This window comes from Nestor notabilis, unplaced genomic scaffold (assembly GCF_000696875.1).
Source record: "Nestor notabilis isolate BGI_N333 unplaced genomic scaffold, ASM69687v1 scaffold3118, whole genome shotgun sequence".
NCBI lineage: Eukaryota > Metazoa > Chordata > Aves > Psittaciformes > Psittacidae > Nestor > Nestor notabilis.
The window spans coordinates 44,829-63,671 of NW_009938548.1; the positions used below are offsets into that span (position 1 = coordinate 44,829).

Genomic DNA, 18,843 nt, shown 5'->3' on the forward strand with positions numbered 1-18,843 from the left:
TTTCCAAGGATTTTTCCAGTGGGAATCTGGGAAAGAACTTCTTCATCTACTGACATGCCCATGCGTTGCAAGTATTGATCAAGGAAAAATTTATTTACAGAGATTTTTCAAATACAAACATAAAATAGCACATATAATATATATATATTTTACAAAAATGAATATTGAAATAATAAACATGGTACAGCACAATACAACATCAATGAGCTAAACGTAACAGCAACAGAAATCTATGTCTGGAAGAAGTTTCCTGTTAGTCATACATAACCAACAGAGCTCTGCAGTACCGTGAGTGGAATTTCCAACGGACGGAAAAACGTCCATTTACTGCACTTCATAAAAGTACTATAGGGAAACGCTACATATGCCAAGTAATTATGTTGCATTTTTGTAATAATGCTGAAAACACAGAGGCTTAATAAAAGTTATATAAGGCTGAATAAGCAGTGGCTAAATGTTTGGGGAAGAAAAATGTGTAGAGAATATACAAAATACTGATAAAGTGGCTTATTGGTCCTTTTATTAAGTTTAATGTATAGATTAAAAAGTGTTGCAACACTGAATCTTAAACCACCAAAGAGAAGTGTTTAAAAAAAAGGAAAAGAAAGGAGAATCGCACCAAAAAATCTTCCTCTCTGCTCATTTTGTGCCATGGTCAACATCTGTGCGTGCGTGTGTGCTTTCGGGAGCGCCGTGCCGAGGGGCTGCTGCCCCAGCCTCTGGGCACCGCCATCCCACCTCTCAACGAATTGGTGCACGCAGGATTTCACCATTTACCAAAGCGGAGTTTCCCTTGCGGAGCAGACCGCGAGCACGGGGGAGAGAGCCCGTCCCTGCCCAGCCCGGCTGGGTGGCTCTGCAGCGCCATTCACCTCCCTGCCCTCCCTGGGGCCACCCACACCCGCTCCAGAGAGAAAGCACTTAAAAACGTCTTGTCCATCGTGGTTATCCAGAAGAGTCGGCAAGCCCCTGTGGCGCCTGGCAGCGCCCGCGCCTGGGGCTGCTCAGTACGGGTACTGCTTCTGCTTCTTGCCCGAGAAGCAGGCCAGCCAGGTGCACACCAGCATGGCCGCCGCCGCGCCACCGCCCGTGCAGTAGTAGGCCCAGCCGATGTGGCAGGTCCCTGCAAGGGAAACAGAGCAACAGAGCACAGCGTTAGCCGGAGGAGGAAGCGCCGCCACCACCCTCCTTGCTGAGCATTCAAGCAAAAACACTTGTCTAGGTTTCCGCCTGCTTGTATGTCCACCTCAGACAGGGAACTGGGGGTGTAATTCAAGCAGTTAGAGATGCCAAGCCTGTTAAATGGCTCCCCTTCATTTCCTATACCAGTTCAGCAGACAGGCCTCTGGGATCACTTCCTTGGCCAGTTACCATTTTCCACATGGGGTAAATTCCATGTGAGAGCCAAAGCTGAGGCTGCTGGCTCAGCTGTGGGGCAGGCATTCCTCTGCCCACCTGGCGCGGGGAGCGCCCATGGCACTGCTCTCCACAGCGGCTGCGGCCTAAAGAGGATTAGGATTTTCCCCACACTTCTCTTTCTCCCCCTCCTCCTCGCAGCATTTGAGGATATTTTGACTGAGATTTTGTGGGTAACTTGGGCCAGGACCTGCTTCCTTCAGAAAGCACTAAGTGGGTCCAGCTTCACCACTGCAGTGACACGGCTCGAAACTGGACCTGGCTGCAAGCTGCTGAGGGGCAATAATTCGGGACAGGGCTGTGGGGAACATGTTCCCCTCACATAGGCATCAACCCTGAACATCCACAAAGCAGCGGGGTGGCAAGGAACCACCTGCGCAGGGGCTGCTGTGGGAATGGAGTCCAGAAATACAAAAACAGAGAAATTTCCCCATCCCCACCGAGGTCACAGCTCATTGCCAAAAACTTCACTGATCTTTTGTCTAATGTGTTTAACAGTGTCACAATATGCCTTCAATACATTTAATGGCCTCAATACCTTTTATCGGTATGAGCCAAATTCATCACCAGCGAATGGCGCTGGGGAAACCCATGGTAGGTGATGAAGCGATTGCTCCCCATCCAGGCACCACTGTGCCTTAAGTAGAGGAGGAGATCAGGAAAACAGCAGCTGCAGCGGGAAGGAAGCTTCCTCACAGAGATCTCCAAAAGCAAGGAGACGGCTGCTGCTACTCCTTCGGATTTCAGCCCATCTCAAAAATAATTTTCACTTGGGCTGCATCATCTGGTCATTGTGATCTTGAGTGCCTGAGACTCATTTACAACTGAGGTTCTTCCTGTGTCATCATCTTGGGTGATATCACCCTGCTTTGAGCAGGGAGTATTCGCAGTAAGGCACAAGCAGCAATACACTTCCTTCCCACTCACTGGAAGAGGCAGCAGAAACCATTCTTCCTTCTCAAGAACAGAAGGTAACAACGAAGTTTCCATCCAGGAAGACAGAGCTGAACAGGTGGCATGTCCATACTTTGTTCCAGTGGCATCCTTGAAGGCCAGGCTTTGGGTTCAGGAACTTATCAGCTCAGCTAATCCTGCCGTAGGCACACAACACACAAGATGTCTGTACATCTCAACACGTCCAAAGCATTAGCATGCTTCAAGGCAGACAGCATGTCCATTGACTGTCTTCGGGGTATTATCAGGCCAGCTTTGTAAGGAGACACTTTGTAAGTCAACACTTATGTTCTTGGCTGCTCTGAAGATACCAGTTTGACACCACAGCAGGAAGCGTAGTACTTGCTGAATTTTTTTCTTCATGCCCCCAAGGGTTTTGATTTAAAAAAATGTCCAGTAAAACAAAAATCCTGACACAACCAGAGGACTTGAAGAGCTGTGGTGTTGGCTTGAGCTCATTAGCCCCTCTCCTCAATGTGCTGGAGCAGGCAGGGAGATTTACTTGGTTTTGTAATCTAGTTATGCTCTGCAGATCAACACCTTTCTTGGCTTCTTTACAGAAGACCATACACAGTCTGACTTCGTAAAGAGAAGACCATTGGAAACCACGGAGAACCGCCAAGTGCCTGTCAATGTCTCTGATGCTGAGAGACCTGTGTCTGGGCCATCTACTGCTTTGCCTGTGTACACACACTGTCTATAGCTTCTGCTGGGAATTTCAAAACACAAGATATCTAAATCCACTAGATTTCTATGATTACATTTATACCAGGGTGGGGTATGCTAAATGAATCTTGTGATATGATGGACTCCATCTGATCGGTCTTTTTAAATTGCTATGTGTTCCTAAAACTATTAGAGAACTGTAGGTACAGCTTGAAAAAGTAAACCTTTCTCCTCATGATGCTTCCAGGTAGAAAAAATAAATGTCAAAATGATACTTTTAAAAAGAGTTTAAAGATTCACCTGGTAGCACTTCCCAAAGCTGTGACCTAAGTGGGATAGAATTAAATCAATTTGAACTTTTGCATGGTGTGATTTCCACTTTCATGCCTTGGCAGTGAGAAAGGGGGAGAAGGTACGTGATATACTTATTAAGAAGAAAGAACTGTTAAATCAGTGTCAGAGATACACACTCAACAGATATACAGCATGTACATTGAGTCTTGGCTGAAGAGAATAACGTTTATTCCTCCATACCATGCTCCATTTACCCTAAGGACCAGTGCCCTACTTAATGCTCTGAGGCACGGCAGGCAGCGTCTTGATCTAACAAATGCAATGTAGTTCACAAGTTTTAGTTGGGTCAAGATGAACAAATGAAAGAATGGAAGAGTGCAGGAGAACGGATGAAAGAGCCAGAAGCCTGACCTTAGAGCAATAATAACACAGCAATAAACTTGGCCATTATTTCCAGCCTGTGTCAGAAGCAATGGGAGACCTTGGATAGAATAGCCTGATCTGTACTCAGATGATGCTGAGCAGAAGAGTGTTTCAAGCTGCTATGCTGAAGAAGAGCCTGCATCAAAGAAAGGTGTCTCAGGGTATAGGACTTAGCTATACTTTTCATTGTAAGTATAGGTAAGTCCTAGGTTTGTAGCTAAGTATAGCTATGAGGCCAGAGATAATAAATTTCAAGGTACCTGTTGCAATGAGTGATTGCCTACAGTGCATAGTCCCATGTCAAAATGAAACAACACTACTCCTTTTATAATCCTGTATTGCACAAGGAGAAAAAAAATTTTTGGAGTTAATGTTTCTGCTCTGGTGTTCTCATTTTACTACATATATGACCTATTTTATTCCACTACACCCTAAAGAAAGATTTTTCGTTGTCAATAATTGGGTAATTTAGTTGCAGTTTAAATTGTAAAATGACTTCTGCTTCACTTTGATATTAAGCAGTCATTTTAAGAGGAACAGGAAGCTGTATAAAAAACAGGGTTGATGAGTAATTAAATGTAACATCAAATTAAAAGAAAAACATCTTTAGAAACATTATATGTTAGAGAAGATAGACTTTGCTTTCTAGCTTTATATTTTTTATATTATAATAATGGGTCTCACAGAAGGACCCTTTGACATGTTCTAATTTTATTGCACTAACATCAGTGGGACTAGTCGTATTCAGAGGTAAGCAAAGAGTTAAGAGCTCTGCAGAACTGGGGCTTAAATTCAACCATCAGGTAGAGCAGTTCTCCTTCATGGAGCCCATCGCATTAAAGATTAGAAATGCTGCATTGCAGTTTCTGATTTTTTTGACATCAAAACTCTAAAACAAACCACCTAATTACTTGATAGAATTAAAACAATTACTATACCCATGTCAATTTTCACACACACACAAAGGCACAAAAGCTGTTATTTTCTTAAGGATGCACAGGAATACATATATACCAGTAGAAGCCTGCTAGTCCACTGAGGGTGTGGAGGTGTGCCCAAGAATGTGTACATGTTCTTGCTCATAAGAAGGGCTGGATCTGGTTTCATGCCAAAATAATTTCCCCAGCAGCTGAAATACTATCTTAGCTGATAGAGATGACATGCATCACAGCAACTTCTTTCTCTGCACATAACTGGTGTTGCTTTTAACAATTCAGTCTTTACCTGACAGGTGAGTATGGTTGGAGAAGCTATGGCTTAGGCATCTTGTTATTTCTGAATCCTTGGGGAGACTGTTTTGGTAAAGGAGAGCATAAATAATTTGAGCACTTGGTTGCTCAGTGAAGCGAGACTGTCCAAGTCAGCTCAGGTAAATTTGCAGCCAGCCATCAAGAACTTTGTTTTCACATTTGTTTTACTGGAATTGGCAGCAAGAGAGTGTCAGGATGAACACTGAAATCATAGAATAACAGACCTTGCAGCTATATGGATGGATGGCCACTTTCCAAGCAAATGAAAGAAGGAAAGAGTACCTCTCTTTTGTAAAAGTATTGAGAAACTGCAGTCCCTGAGGATAAAGGACAAAACCAAGGTGACTGAGGACACCAAAGAAAGAATATTCAGCAGAAAAGAGTCCCATCGAATATGACAGTATTTCCTAAATTGAAAGAAATCAAAGAATGTGTAATGGTAGTTCTGCAGTGATGAATGGACTTATCAAAAAACACTTCCATGCCTTTTCCTGATTTCTAATGTGATCTTCAAGGCATGGTATGTGTCTTCTAGCTTCCCCCTCCTCTTCAATATGTAAGTCAGATAAAGATTAAGACAAATTTGGGAGTTAGTGAAATTTGGCAACATAAAATCTGTGGATACTTGATCTACTATGGAGTTGTGCCAGGATCCAGTTGCTGAAACAGAATTTTACTAGGATTTCTACTCATGATGTCTTATAAATAATTATCACATAGAGTTATCAAGGTCCTGGAAATAACATATGATTTTAATCTAAAATAACCAATAATTGACACTTAAGAAAAAACATCCAGAATATGAAAGTGTTTTGGATGCAAACTTGTTAACTGCAAGACTTAGTATCTTAAATATTTGTGCCTTCTTTGCTGTTAATGTTAAGACTATCCTGGGCTTGCAGCCTGGAATATTTGGCAAACTGATGATTTAACCTTAAGTACAGCCTATTTTCCAAGATGAAGGAAAAAAGGTTTCAGAATTAGCTGGGCTGAAGAACATGAATTATATACCTTCAAAAATAAAAACTACAATTCCTACTTGCAAAAACATTATGCAGGAAATCTAATTAACAGCTTCACATGAGAGTCCAGTACTACAGGGAATGTGAATTCACGTAATCAATCAGGGTGTTGGAAAAGTAATCAGAGAAAAAAGTAAGGAGTGTGATGTTAAAGGATATACAGGGATTTGGAAATGTGAAAGCCACAGATGAATGTTAAAGATAATCAGCTAATTAATAAGAAGGCACAATTATTTTGAAATAAAGCCAAGATAAATTAAATAGCTGAAGACTTTTTTTTCCTTGACACAGTTACAATGAAAAACAGCCACATGAAATCACCTACAAAATCAGGAAAAGAAATTAAAACTTGGAATGCATCCAGAAAGGATAAAAGTAGTTAGGCGAAACAAAGAAAGAACACTGTATAAGGTAAAACTTCAGCCAAACAAACAGTTGGTTACAAAATAAGGAGTTTAGTGAAGCTGGTTTCTGTCTGCTGCATGGCTATGACTTTCTTAATAGATTCATTGGTTTTTAAAATATGTGATTTCTCATGCATGCACAGATCAAGCTATTTTGGTTACTTATAATTGGTCAAAGAAATTGTATGAGCATTTTGGTCTGCAATTAAATGCATAAAATAACATAAAATTCAGAAGTGTACAAAAGCAGAAAAAGAAGAGCCAGCTGGAAATTGTTCAGTTCTATTGTATGCAGACACTTACTTATATGACCAAATCCTCCTTTTTTGGAGAATCACATAAATTTTGTTTAATTGAACCTCAAATTTGCTTAGGTATGGATTTATCATGGAACAATGTAGAAAAAACTAATACCTTGTGTCAATTAAAATGCTGAAATTCCTAAGAGCCAGTAGCTTATGTCCTACTAATGAGGAGCTTTCCCAGACTCCTGGAAGAAGTCAGCAGAAAGCTCACCTATTACAGGAAGTGAAATTAATTTCACCTCTCCTTGGACATCCATAGTTCAGAGATTGACACTGGACTAGTCTCTCAGACTCCCTCTGGAGACAAGGAGAAAAAGTCGCTTACAGAAGAGTGTTGCATTTTATCTTAAAATAGACATTTAAAGTACAACAGGTGAACCCTGCTCTAGTAGCATCTAATTCTCTCGCATAAACTATGAAGGGATTCCAAACAACCAGTTTAGCTGCCCTCTACAAGTAATAAAGAGCATCAGGTACTTGCTCCCAGGTGGTCTGAGTCCCTTTCTTGATGTTCCTGGTTTATGTCTATTGACTGCAGAGAGTCCTTGCATATCCATGTTCTAACTCTGGCAACAAAGGCAAGTGCTTTATGTTACAGACAATATGTGTTGACCTTGATATAGTCACCAAAGGCTTACAAAGATTTAATAATGGAAGTTATCCAGGTGGCACTAAAGAGGAAATGTTCCTTGATGAAACACTTTTTACTAGCACGTAGACTGACTCATCTATTTCAGAACTCAGCAGATGAAGCTCAGGCGTGCTCGTAAAGATTATGCTTAGCCCCATTCAAAAAACTGAACTGGTAAAATCTCTGAGCTGTTTGCAGAAGATCTGCGAACAAGAAAACTAGCTTTGTCAGATAGATTGCTCATTGAAAAATACAGCTTTGAAGCCTTTGCCTTTAATAGGATTCTAATAAATTGTCCTACCCTCTAAATCCTTTTCTTGATCGTTTTGGCACTGTATGTCAACACTCAGCCAGATGCTGAAATGATGCCACCTAAGGCAAATTAACTAGCTGACAAAGCTTTTTTTTCTTTTTATATCCACTGCTTTCTGTGGGGGTTTTATGTTGTTTTAGTAACTGCACTGTTTGCTTTTAAAGTGCTTTAAAGACAATTGACTCTAATATTTCTACAGCAGAAGTAACTATCAACTCAACAGTTCTCTTTAAGATGTTTCAAGCCCTCTAAAAGTGGCAAAGGGGAACTCTAATAATAATGATTTTTGGAAACAAATATCCCCCAACAGAGAAGTTTCTGAGAGCTTTTGAGGGTAGTTCAGCTGCTTGTTTAGCTCAGGATGGGAGCCAGCCTTTTAAGTTGCTCTCCAGACAGCCGCATTGGCCAGGAGAGCCCTTCGACAGCAGTTCACAGATGGATGGAACACCACAGAGGGCAAGCAAAGGTGTGCATTTGGAGCCATCTGCTTTGACTGCTGCTGCAGGTGGGCCCCCAGACCTAGAATGTCTCTGTGTATGACAGGTAGCAACAGAGCGTGACAGCCAGAGAACATGTAACAACTGCAGAGGTTCTAGAAGGACATGCAGAGGAAACAGGTCAGGAGACTGTTCCCAGCCTTATAAGGATGGCACGAACTTAAACAAGCATAAAATGTATTTTTGGGCAGGCTGTGGCAGCAGCTTCCAGGTAGGTAGGCAGGGCATGGTGTGCCAGTGGCCACACTTGAGCCACATGAGTCCTCACTGCCTTTAATAGCAATGAAAAGCATCCTGAAACTCAAAGATGAGCTCTTAAGGTAGTTACATACAGCAAACACCAAGTTACGTTTGTGGGATGCTTCTTAGCACAAATGATCACCCTGGAGAATAAAAAGGTAGGTCCTAGGTAGGAAATGTATGACATAAAAAGCAATCTCTTACAAAAAGTGGTAGGACATAAAAAAATTCTGGAGCACTGATAATCCAGGCTGAGTCCTCACTTCCCAAACACACCGTATTTCTTCAAAGGAAGACAAGTTTTTTTCCAAGCAGTTCAATTTAAAAATTGGAGTTTATCTTATATTCATTCTTTCAGGTTAATAAGGTATATAATATAATTTATAAGTAATAAGTAATAATATCAGGTAATAAGTATATATTCTCGTTTCATACATCTGGTGGTAGGGAAGTGGCAGCTGGAGGGCAGATGAAATTTCCTAGGGCACCTACAATGGCATGAATCATCTACATTTAGGTAAAAGAATCTTTAGATAATAATTTTGCTATTTGGTGTCTTAGGTATTGGTCTTGTAGTGTTTCTGGAGCTTATTCACCAGATGCCAACTGAGGCTTGATTTTAGCAGTTAAACTGTGCATGCCCTGTCCTCTCTGGTGCCTTTTGTGGGATTTAACTGCCCTTGCATCCATCACAACAGAAATGAGCATGCAACAACTAAGCAGTCTCCACATGTACGTCGATGCCTAAAAATGAAATTGATGGCCTAAAATGAAGTCTCATATTGATTGTAGACATTCAGAACCAATACTAATGTATTCATATGCATACACTCATGTTGCCCTTTAAAAAAGGCATGTAAGTTCCAAAGATTTCTTCATATGATTTAAGTTTTGCAAAATGTGGGAGTTGTTTCATATGTTTGGTGCAATCCTCAATGCATGTTCTCACCTTAATGCAGGGTCCCTCACTTTAATTAATTTCCTGCTAAACCCCTTATTTTTCAGCTGTTATTCTTGCGTGGTAGATTTAGAAATGAAAACAAAATGGTATTAGTGCCTCTAGCTCAGCAAAATTGAATGTGTGGTATATGCTTATGTGTGTGATATGCTATAAAGATGCTTGCTTTGGGGAAATTGCCTGCTAATTCCTTTTGCAGACCACAGAATTGTATAGATCTGACTCACTTTCACACTCTCAATCAGCAGCTCCATACTCCTATGCCACATTAAGTGCTGCCCTGAAGAGGCTCACAGGCAACTCCAGGGTATAAATAATACATCATAATGATAACAGCTTGTGTGATGACAAGAGATTAACATGATTTTGATCCATCCTCAGACATCTGGTAAAAGTGAAAGGCAGTCCCTTTGAGCACTGCTGGTTTATAACTCCAGTCTCCACCTCAGGCATTAGCCTGTGGCCATATTAGACTACGGACTTTGACTGGGTCACTGAACTTGGTCACTGAGCAAACAACTATGCTGGCTTAAACCATAAAAATCTCTTTTCTCTTGCCCCATTTATTCATATTGCTGTACTTCTAGGAGTTACCACCCTAAAAACAGCAGCAGAAGACCGCTCCAGTTCATAGTCTGGTGTTTCAGTAGGAACTCTGATCCATCTGTGATCTGAGATGGGATGCTGCAATGTGAGTTAGTATTCACTGGGTATTATTCTCTAGAAAACCTAAGCCAATATTGTGAAATGCCCAGCACTTTGCTGGTCTCTCTCTTTAAAATTGGATATTTGTTGTTTCTTAAGTGAACTATGTCCAAAGGGTTTACTTAAACATTTATGTATTGAATTAGGCTATTTTTTTTTCAATCAAAAGTGGCTGAACAACTCCATCTCTACAAACAGGCGTCATTCTTCAACTGATGATACCCTGCTAAGGGTAGTACATGATGATCTTAAAAATATTTTCCAACTTAGTTGATTCTATGATTCTATGAACAGAGAGCAGGGCCCCAAGACCTCCATACAGGTCCTGATGACTGCCAGGGAGCTAGGAACCACAAGCAGAGGAACACGATAGAGATCTATCATGGCCTTAACCCCTCAACAAAATTTGCCAGAGGTCATTTGTCAAAGCCCTAATCTCTCACTGTGCTTTTTTTCATGATGACAAAACCAGATTGCTAGAGAATAGCAGAGAGCAGGCCCCTCTACAGGTGTATCAGCCTCTCTGCCTATTTACAGAGACTGCTCCCCATCCTCATTATCTAAACAGCTCATCTATTGAATGTAACTTAATCAACAAATGGAGTTGTCCTTGGCAGGGTATCTTCAGTTGAAGAATGAAGCCTCTTTGTAGAGATGGAGTTGTACAACCGCTTCCATTTGATTGAAAAAAATTAGCCCAATTCAATACATAAATGTTTAAGTAAACCCTTTGGACATACTTCACTTAATAAAAACCAAATAAATATCCAATTTTAAAGAGAGCAGCAAACTGTTGGGCATTTCACAATGTTGGCTTAGATTTTCTAGAAAAAAATACCCAAATCCACTTATACATAAATTAAAGGCATGGTTATTTTTCCTGCAGCCTTTTTAAATATTGCTTTGGAATGTACACAGAAATGTGTGTGTTTGGTGGGGGTGGTGGGAAGAGGTTCCCTCTTCACAGTATAGGCTATCTCAGCACTAGAGTACCTCTTAGTCTAATGCCTTTTCAGACACTCTGAAGACGTGGAGAAGCACTTCTTGTCTAGCACACCCAATAGGGATTAAGCTTTTTTTAATGGGTTCTTAGCATTGCTATTTATTTATTCTATCTAGTTACAAGCATGTTACAGGGAGTGGGGGTTTGTCTTGTTTTGGTAAAGCAAGAATTTTCATCCAATTGCTAAACCTGGAATATTCCTGGTTAACATTACATTTCACAGTGCATAATTCAGCTGCTTCTCGATTGAGTTCTTGCAGTTCCTACTCTGCACCTACCTCCTGTCCTTCTCATCCTCCTATAATGTAGATTGCAGCAGCTGGGTTATCTTTTCTACCTTCAACCTCAACTGTTTTTTCCCCTCACCTTTTGTAAGTACAGAACAAATCTCAGTGTTGAACCTCCACCTTTGCTGGCTCTCTGGTCCAATCTGGTTTGTTGTGACCCTCCTTTCCTAACTGCATCCATATGTTCCCTGTGGTCTAAGCTGCAGCAGCTGCTCTGCCAGCCTCATAGAGGAGGTTGTATGCTCTGTGCTGATCAGCATCCCTTTGAACACCAAACATACTTCTTTGAGAGTAACCACATGTGCTAATCTAGACTCTCAGTGTCATCCTCACTAGCACCCACGACAGCAGAATGTGAAGGACCAGCACTCCCACCACCAGAATTTCTCCTGTCAGCAAACCTGTGCAGGGCTGATGGCAGCTCAGCTTTTCTGAGGGCAGAATGCAGCCTGTATATATGTGGTTCTTGAGACAACTCATTTCACAGACTCATGAACAGAAAGCATATCATTGCAGCTTAATCAAATTAAATATTTAAATGAAAGCAATAATTACTTAAATTTGTCTTGAGACTTAGCAAGATTAAGTCTTTGAAACATCATTTTTGGCCTGTAGGCTATAATAAGTAAGCCAGTCTCTAATGATTCAGAGAAGACTAGAGGGTTTGGGTTATCACCAACCAAGTATTTATGAAAGACAATGAGCAGTGTGGTTATTAAATGGCCCTCAGACAGTACCTCTTCTTTACAGATAACTTTGCTAACACAGCATCAACCAGGCATTGACATTAAGTAAAAAAAATCCTCGCCAAGCATTTAAATTCCCTGCCAATGTATCTGGAAAAGAGATGTTTAGTGACAGAGCTGCCTGGTGGAAAGCGCGATAACAAATTTCAGCTCTCATTATAATCTGTTAATTAATGTGTTAACATATGATTGCAGCAGATCGGCGAGACCAGCACTCCTGTCAAGTCTAGGCACGCTTAACACATGCCCAGCATACTCTGGGTCCAGAAAATACAGTAAGAGCACATGCCTTCACAGTTAATGTAATAAATCTCATGGTCCTTATGTGTTCCTGGAAGGAATGCTGTCAGCTGAAATTTTTCACACGGGTTTCCTCACTGTTGTCAGTGGCAGGGTGATTGAATTTATGCAGGTATCTGATTCATGAGTCAAGACTGAGATGGTGAAGGTGGTCTCAGAGATTCTGCTTGATTGTGGGCACAACTGTGTTTAAGGTCACAGCTTATAACTGCCTAAGTGCTGCCTTCAAGGACCTCAGACGGGCATGACACCCAGCTTCTTCTGAGTTTGCAGAGAAATAACCTGGAAAGGTGATGCTTTTCTGCACTCTGGGGAGAGCAACGACTGAAGACTGGGAAAAAGCAGGTTGCCAGGAGATAAACAGGATCCACAGGAGCAGAGCTGCATGCTTGGTGTGGAAGAGCAGGCATCAATATGCACCCGTAAGGGGTTAGCCAGCCCTTCAAATGGGGGAGCTGCTAAATGGGCTGGCTATGAACTGCTTCAGGCTTCTGCCCAGGACTGACCATTGGCAGTGATGAACCCGACTGTTCCCTGCAACATGTACCACTGTGTTTTGCCTAGTCTTTCTATTACATCCTTCAAGACACCTTTCCATGGAGCCGGAAATCTTAGTTCTTGGACACTTTTTTCTGCTAGTTAACTATATATTTCTGTTCTCATTGCTCTGTCTCCTTAGTGTTCGATCTTTCAATTATTAGGTGAATAAAAAAGTTGCAGGAACTTTTTATACTTCACTGTAAAGAAAATTCAATATCAATAGCACAGAAGGATATTAGAGTTCAGAATAATAAGGTAAAGCTTCTAGAGCACATTACACACCCCTTGGGCAACACCATTAGTGGCTGTTGATAACAATATCACTGGTAGTGGTAGAGATGAGCACTGATATTGGTAAAGAGAATTTCTGGTCCCATGACAGATGAAATGCACTCCAAAACACCACAAGAACGGCATAAGGGAGGGTGACCTGGAGCATGTCTCCTAAAACAATATTTCTACCTTTCAACCTCAATTTATTTGCATATTTTCATCAGAACCATCTCTGAAATGGGAACATAATTCCTTACTCTGAAGCCTGACAGAAATATCAGTGCAAAAATAAACGATAATGCAGCAAGTTTGTGGTTAACCCTGGGAGACCATTTACATCCACTGTTCTTCAAACTGGGATTGCTGCCAGGCTACCAGAAGCCCTGCACACACAGCTACGGAAAGGATTTCTAACACTAACCATAAGGTTTAGCACACAGGGGTTTAGCACACCCCTTCACAAGATCTCACTAGGAATCACCCCATGTCTGGAAATGGGGAGCTCTATGTGTCCATGCTTGGGAGTGGGAACTCTCACACCAGTGGAGGGTCACCATGCTCAGTCTTGCCTGCTCCTTCAGGAGGAGATTCCCCTCTTCTTCAAATGACAAAGGATCAGAGAGCACTTACAGAATAGGGTATCAGCAGCTGCATCAATCCTTGTAGATAAACAAGAACCTGGATGTGCATTCACACATCAGATCTTGATCACCCATATCGCCTAATCCTTAGGTCAGTGCTGGGCCTTTGTTTTCTAGAGCCCTCTCTACAAGCAGCTTGCACCATACTGCACGGATATGAGCCCAGCTTGGCCACATCTCTGGCTCTCATTCAGTGCTTACTGCAGCCACCAACAACAAAACTAATGGCTTGCTTAGGAGAAAGCTCACATAAGGAGCAAGTGTTATTTACCAGCTTCCCAGGGATGTGAGTAACCAGAGCCATACTCTCCAGGATTGGGTTAAAAAGCCATAAACATGCTAGACTTCAAAGACAGCTAATCGCACTCATTGTGAATTACCTTGACCTGTGTTGTGATGTGATGCCTCTGCCTATCCTGTCAAGATCTCCAGGAATGTTAGCTCCTGTATGGGAAGACTATTAAATTCCATGTCTTAAATTTACACATCCATTACTTCATTTTCTTTTATAACATTCTTTTGGAAAACATATCCAGCAAGTCTATCTGAAATCCCCTGCCTTAGCACCATACCAGAATGATGCAGTATGGATACCCTTCCACACAACTGGGTTGCTCCTCCAAGCCTGAGCTTACGTCCTTTTCTTTTACGGACAACATGTAGAAGAGTCTAATGTGGCTGAGATGCTCTGCTGATAACTCACCCAATTCAAACTGGTTGGAAAGGTTACCACAGGTTTGTCTGACTTCTTCACTGTCCCAGCCAAGAGGATAGAGGGCACAACCAGAGCCGATCAACAAACCTATGGAGAGAAAAGAATAAAAGTTTATACAAGCAATTGCCATTGGCTTAAACACAGGCTGCCACTTGGCAAAGTGTCAAACTGCCATTTAGGAATCTCAGAGGAAAAAAAATAATCTTATCTTCTCCTAAACCCAGTACAACATCATCTAGACTTCTACTGCTGCATTCTGCTGTACTGGTTTTACATATAGTCTGGGGCCTGGAGGCAGCTTTGGTGGCTCAGCAGCAGAAGCCATCCTCAGCTTCTGGAGCTTCTACCTCAGAGCTTTTAGACTCCCCTTCTACTCTGCATCACTGCTACATACACTGTTCGGAAAACCCAGTGCAGGGTTAAGTAGAAGCTGTGTTAATCACAGCACTTACAAGCTGATTGCTTCTGATTAATTAAAACAACAGTCAACCAGGGTCTATCAGTGTTCTAGCAGGAAAAGTAAACTGACAGTTGTGCTAATCTGTTGTCATTTTCCTTTGGTTTTCACCCTTTTGAAAGCCAAGGAAGAATGGTTTCATGTCACCTGATTAATTCATACCTTAGGTACACACTCCACAAAGTTTTCTCAAATAATTTCATCCAAAACTACCAAAGGCTTGAGGCATTTACCTATTATCATGCTTGGCTTAACATTCACAACAGGTTTTGATTTCTCCAGCCCTTCTGCTGCCCCAGACAGATGTGTTTTGGCTAAGACTTTCCCTTCACAAGATCTTGCTGGGAATCACCCCATGGGCCATGATTATTTTGCAGAAGTGGCATTTTTTATCAAACTGCATTCTCAGCTGTCGCTGCAGCAGCTGCCTAAAAGTGGGGTGTTGCTGGCAAAGCTTCTTACACAGACAGTCCAGAGAGAACATTTCAATGTATGCTACAGCATTTAAATGTACCTCCTTTGTGTCAGATCTTATTTATAAGATTGGAAACAAATCACTACGTAGATAATGGGCTGGGAGCACCTGGGTTACACTTCGCAGGCTGTAAAGGCAAAGCAAGTCCTCGAAAAGTTTGCAGTGTGGTTTGGCAGTGTTGCCTTTTACCTGTTAGGTAGCGCAAAGGACTGGGAGAAGGTTTCAAGCCCTACAGCTGTCACTGGCTGACTCTGGGCAACTCCCTTGACTTCACACCACCTCGCTTTTCCTCTCTTGACAATAAGGACAATGTGCTCCCTGGCAAAGCACTTCTGCTGCCGCCGTGTTGCTAGTGCAGAAAAGCCCTGGGTGTGGTGACAGGCACTGTGGACACCACACCAGTTGAAGAGGAGTCCTGGGAGTCATAAGAGTGATTCTGACTCAGGGCCTGGAGCTAGCTATGCTAGCTATTTCTACTGTCTACGTCCTCAAGATGCCTAAGCTTTTTATATTTCTGATGCTACTGTAAGATACAGAAATCACCTTATAATGTTCTTGACTTGCTCAAAGACACACCTGAACAAGGCACTGAAGTCCAGAAGTGGTATCTCATCTTCTTCCAAAAGATGTTTAATGCTCTCAGCATCTTAACAAAGTAGCTCAGCAATTCCTTTGCTGGTCCTCCAAGCACATCTGCCCCTGTTTAGGCCAAATACTAGCTCCTTAGATTTTCTCCCACTAAGTTCAAATCTTCTTACTGCTCAAGTCTACTTCTTCCTTTCCTTGTTGAGCAGTAACTGCCACCTACTCTCTCCATATCTACATCACATAATGGAAAAGAAATCCATAAGGCAGCCCCCTCTCAGAGGGTGTATTCGCCCAACAGCTGTAAATGGGGAAAAGCAATTAAGGACACATAAATGCTAGGTATTTTCAGAACTTTGCCTGACCTGGATATGGTTGCTTCTAATGTCCTCACTAATGGCTTTCACAGTATCATCTGATTTTTTTCCCCCAGGGCCATGGAGCTGATAGCAGCTGGTAGAATCCATGTAAATGAGAGTCCCTTCTAATTAAATTCTCAGAAAGGATGTTTCTTAGACAAGAGAACGTAGCACAAAACTGGGTCTACATTTGTTAAAGACAGCTTCAGACTCTGAAAAAAACTGACTGATTCTCACTTGAATTGTTAAAGCAAGAAGGGCGCTGTGAAGTGCTGACAGCACAGCTGATGTCCTAGGAATGGGCAGGACCCAATGGGGCAAGAAGGAACATCACCACTGATGATGAGAATGGCTGGGAAAGGGAGGAAAAGCACCCAGATGCCAGAGATAGCCTCACAGACTGGTCCTGCTGTGGATCTGACCCCTTCTCACACACGCCATGATGCCCATGACCTGCCTGGTGCCAGCCCAGGCAGACCACAGCTCAGAAGCTGCTCTGGCCAAAAGTGAACTGGCCTGCCTGGGCTGGTGTCAACCAATTGTGTCCTTGAACAGACTCTCTGGAGACCTTGCACATGCTCAAAGGGCTCCACTGTGGAGGGCGGGGAGATGTAGGGGGTAGGAGGTAAGGCAGGCTTGCAGCTGCCTGCACTGGACCAGACGAAACAGCAGCCAGCCCTTCCTCACAAATAGGTCCTGGGAAAGCCTCCTGCCCAATTCTTCCAGGAGAGCACAACTGCTGCACTGCAGGCAAGTGAAAGGACTATTAGCATAACAATGCTGCCCCTCCAAACCCAGAACAAGCTCTTACTCAGCACTTGCCAATTACTCTCCTCAGGTGGCAAGAGTGTCTAGTGCCCATTGCATTCAGAGAGGACTGTTTGTTTTCAGCTCTATTTAGGTTTTGTTGCAGTAACCAGGTTGTTGTTTGGGTTTTTTCCCACGAATATTGCTCACAGCACTTTCTACTGCCACCCTCCAAACACAGCCCATCCTCTTCCAAACACGGGTACCTGTTCACTCTTTCTGCCTCTGATGCTACACTGCGTACAGTGACCTCAAGCCTTGATAACTTATTTCCTTACTTAGCCAGACCTCTTCATCCCCCATCACACCTTTTTTCACATGTCTGTAAATCCATCTCTGTAAATCCAAATCCCAGTTTCAGTGAAAATAAATTATGGGGTTCAGTCAAAAATTCATTAACAATGCAATATACTGTAAATGTTAAATTGCTCCAAAGGAGCAACTGCCTCACTTATACGTGGATGCTTGTCTTTAAAGCCAGTCTGCACTGTCCAGCTCACAGCACCCACCACTGAGCCTCACCATTGGCTATGCCTCCTAGAAATAAATAGACCAAATAAGGGAAATCTAGCATGCTACATTAGAAAACCTCCTTACCCCAACAACAGCTGGCTCTCCAGTTAGCTATGGGCTTTAGCAGCGCTGTTTCATTTATGGAGTACCAGACATTGAGCACTGCAGCTTCTTTTCTGCTCACAGCCTGCACTGATGTGACAATGAAATCAAAAGGGAAACTGCCACATAACACCAGTGCTCCTGCCCCATGGCCTCAGAGCACCAGCAGCAGCACGTTTATGTGTGAAGGACAAAGTATAAAGCCACTGGCAAGCTCAGACACTTCGTTTAGTGAACAAAACCTGCCAGAGACCAAAGGTATGGCCAGGAGCACAGGGTACATTCCCATCTGGCAAAAAGGCTTGTGCCTATAAATACTGTTTTTGTCACAGGTACCAACTGGCCGCAAGTCTTAAAGCTGTTGTTTTGACATCTCCTTTGACGGTCACTGGTTTTCAGCTGATTTTGGATCACCTTCAAATGTTTCCCAGTAGTGGCACATAAGCGCCTGTTGTGGATTTAGGTCTATTGACAAAACAGTTGTGTTCCCCAGTACTTATTGCAGGTAACATGCGGGCCAAACTCAAAGATTTACCTAATGTAGTGCTTCCACAAGGACTTAGAGACTGCTAGCCAGTAAGAAAAAAATTAACAAGTTATGGTTTATGCTCTGAGGTATGTATATATGCATGAGTGCATGTATGTAATGTTCCATTGTTTTCAGCACATGATTTCAACAGGGATGATACTGCTTTGGTCTGCATGGGCAGTGAAGTCAGGAACTGGCATTTCAGCTCTTACTTTATGCACTAAAAGTGTAGAGTATGCCTCAAAGCCCATGGTGTTAATAGGACTTGGACAAAAACCTCTCAGACTCTTCTTTCTCTTCTTATCAACCCACCCGTTTGTAAGCAACTGAACTTGTGGATCAACCCTGCAAAAGCAAAAAGATTGCACACTATTACAGCTAATAATTCAAACACGCTCACAGCCAATTTGTTTTATCACAGAGAATGTAGATC

The 18,843-nt window shown here is 42.3% G+C and overlaps 1 protein-coding gene across 1 annotated transcript; it reads right to left on the minus strand.

Annotated features, from left to right (window-relative positions):
* Positions 1 to 1,004: 1,004 nt before the first annotated feature.
* On the minus strand, positions 1,005 to 14,670 carry LOC104409485 (lipoma HMGIC fusion partner-like; the record flags this gene model as incomplete). Its single annotated transcript, XM_010019362.1, has 2 exons — positions 1,005 to 1,123; positions 14,572 to 14,670. Coding segments are annotated over 2 exons (218 nt in total), but the record flags the coding sequence as incomplete, so codon positions are not given.
* Between the last annotated feature and the right edge of the window lie 4,173 nt (positions 14,671 to 18,843).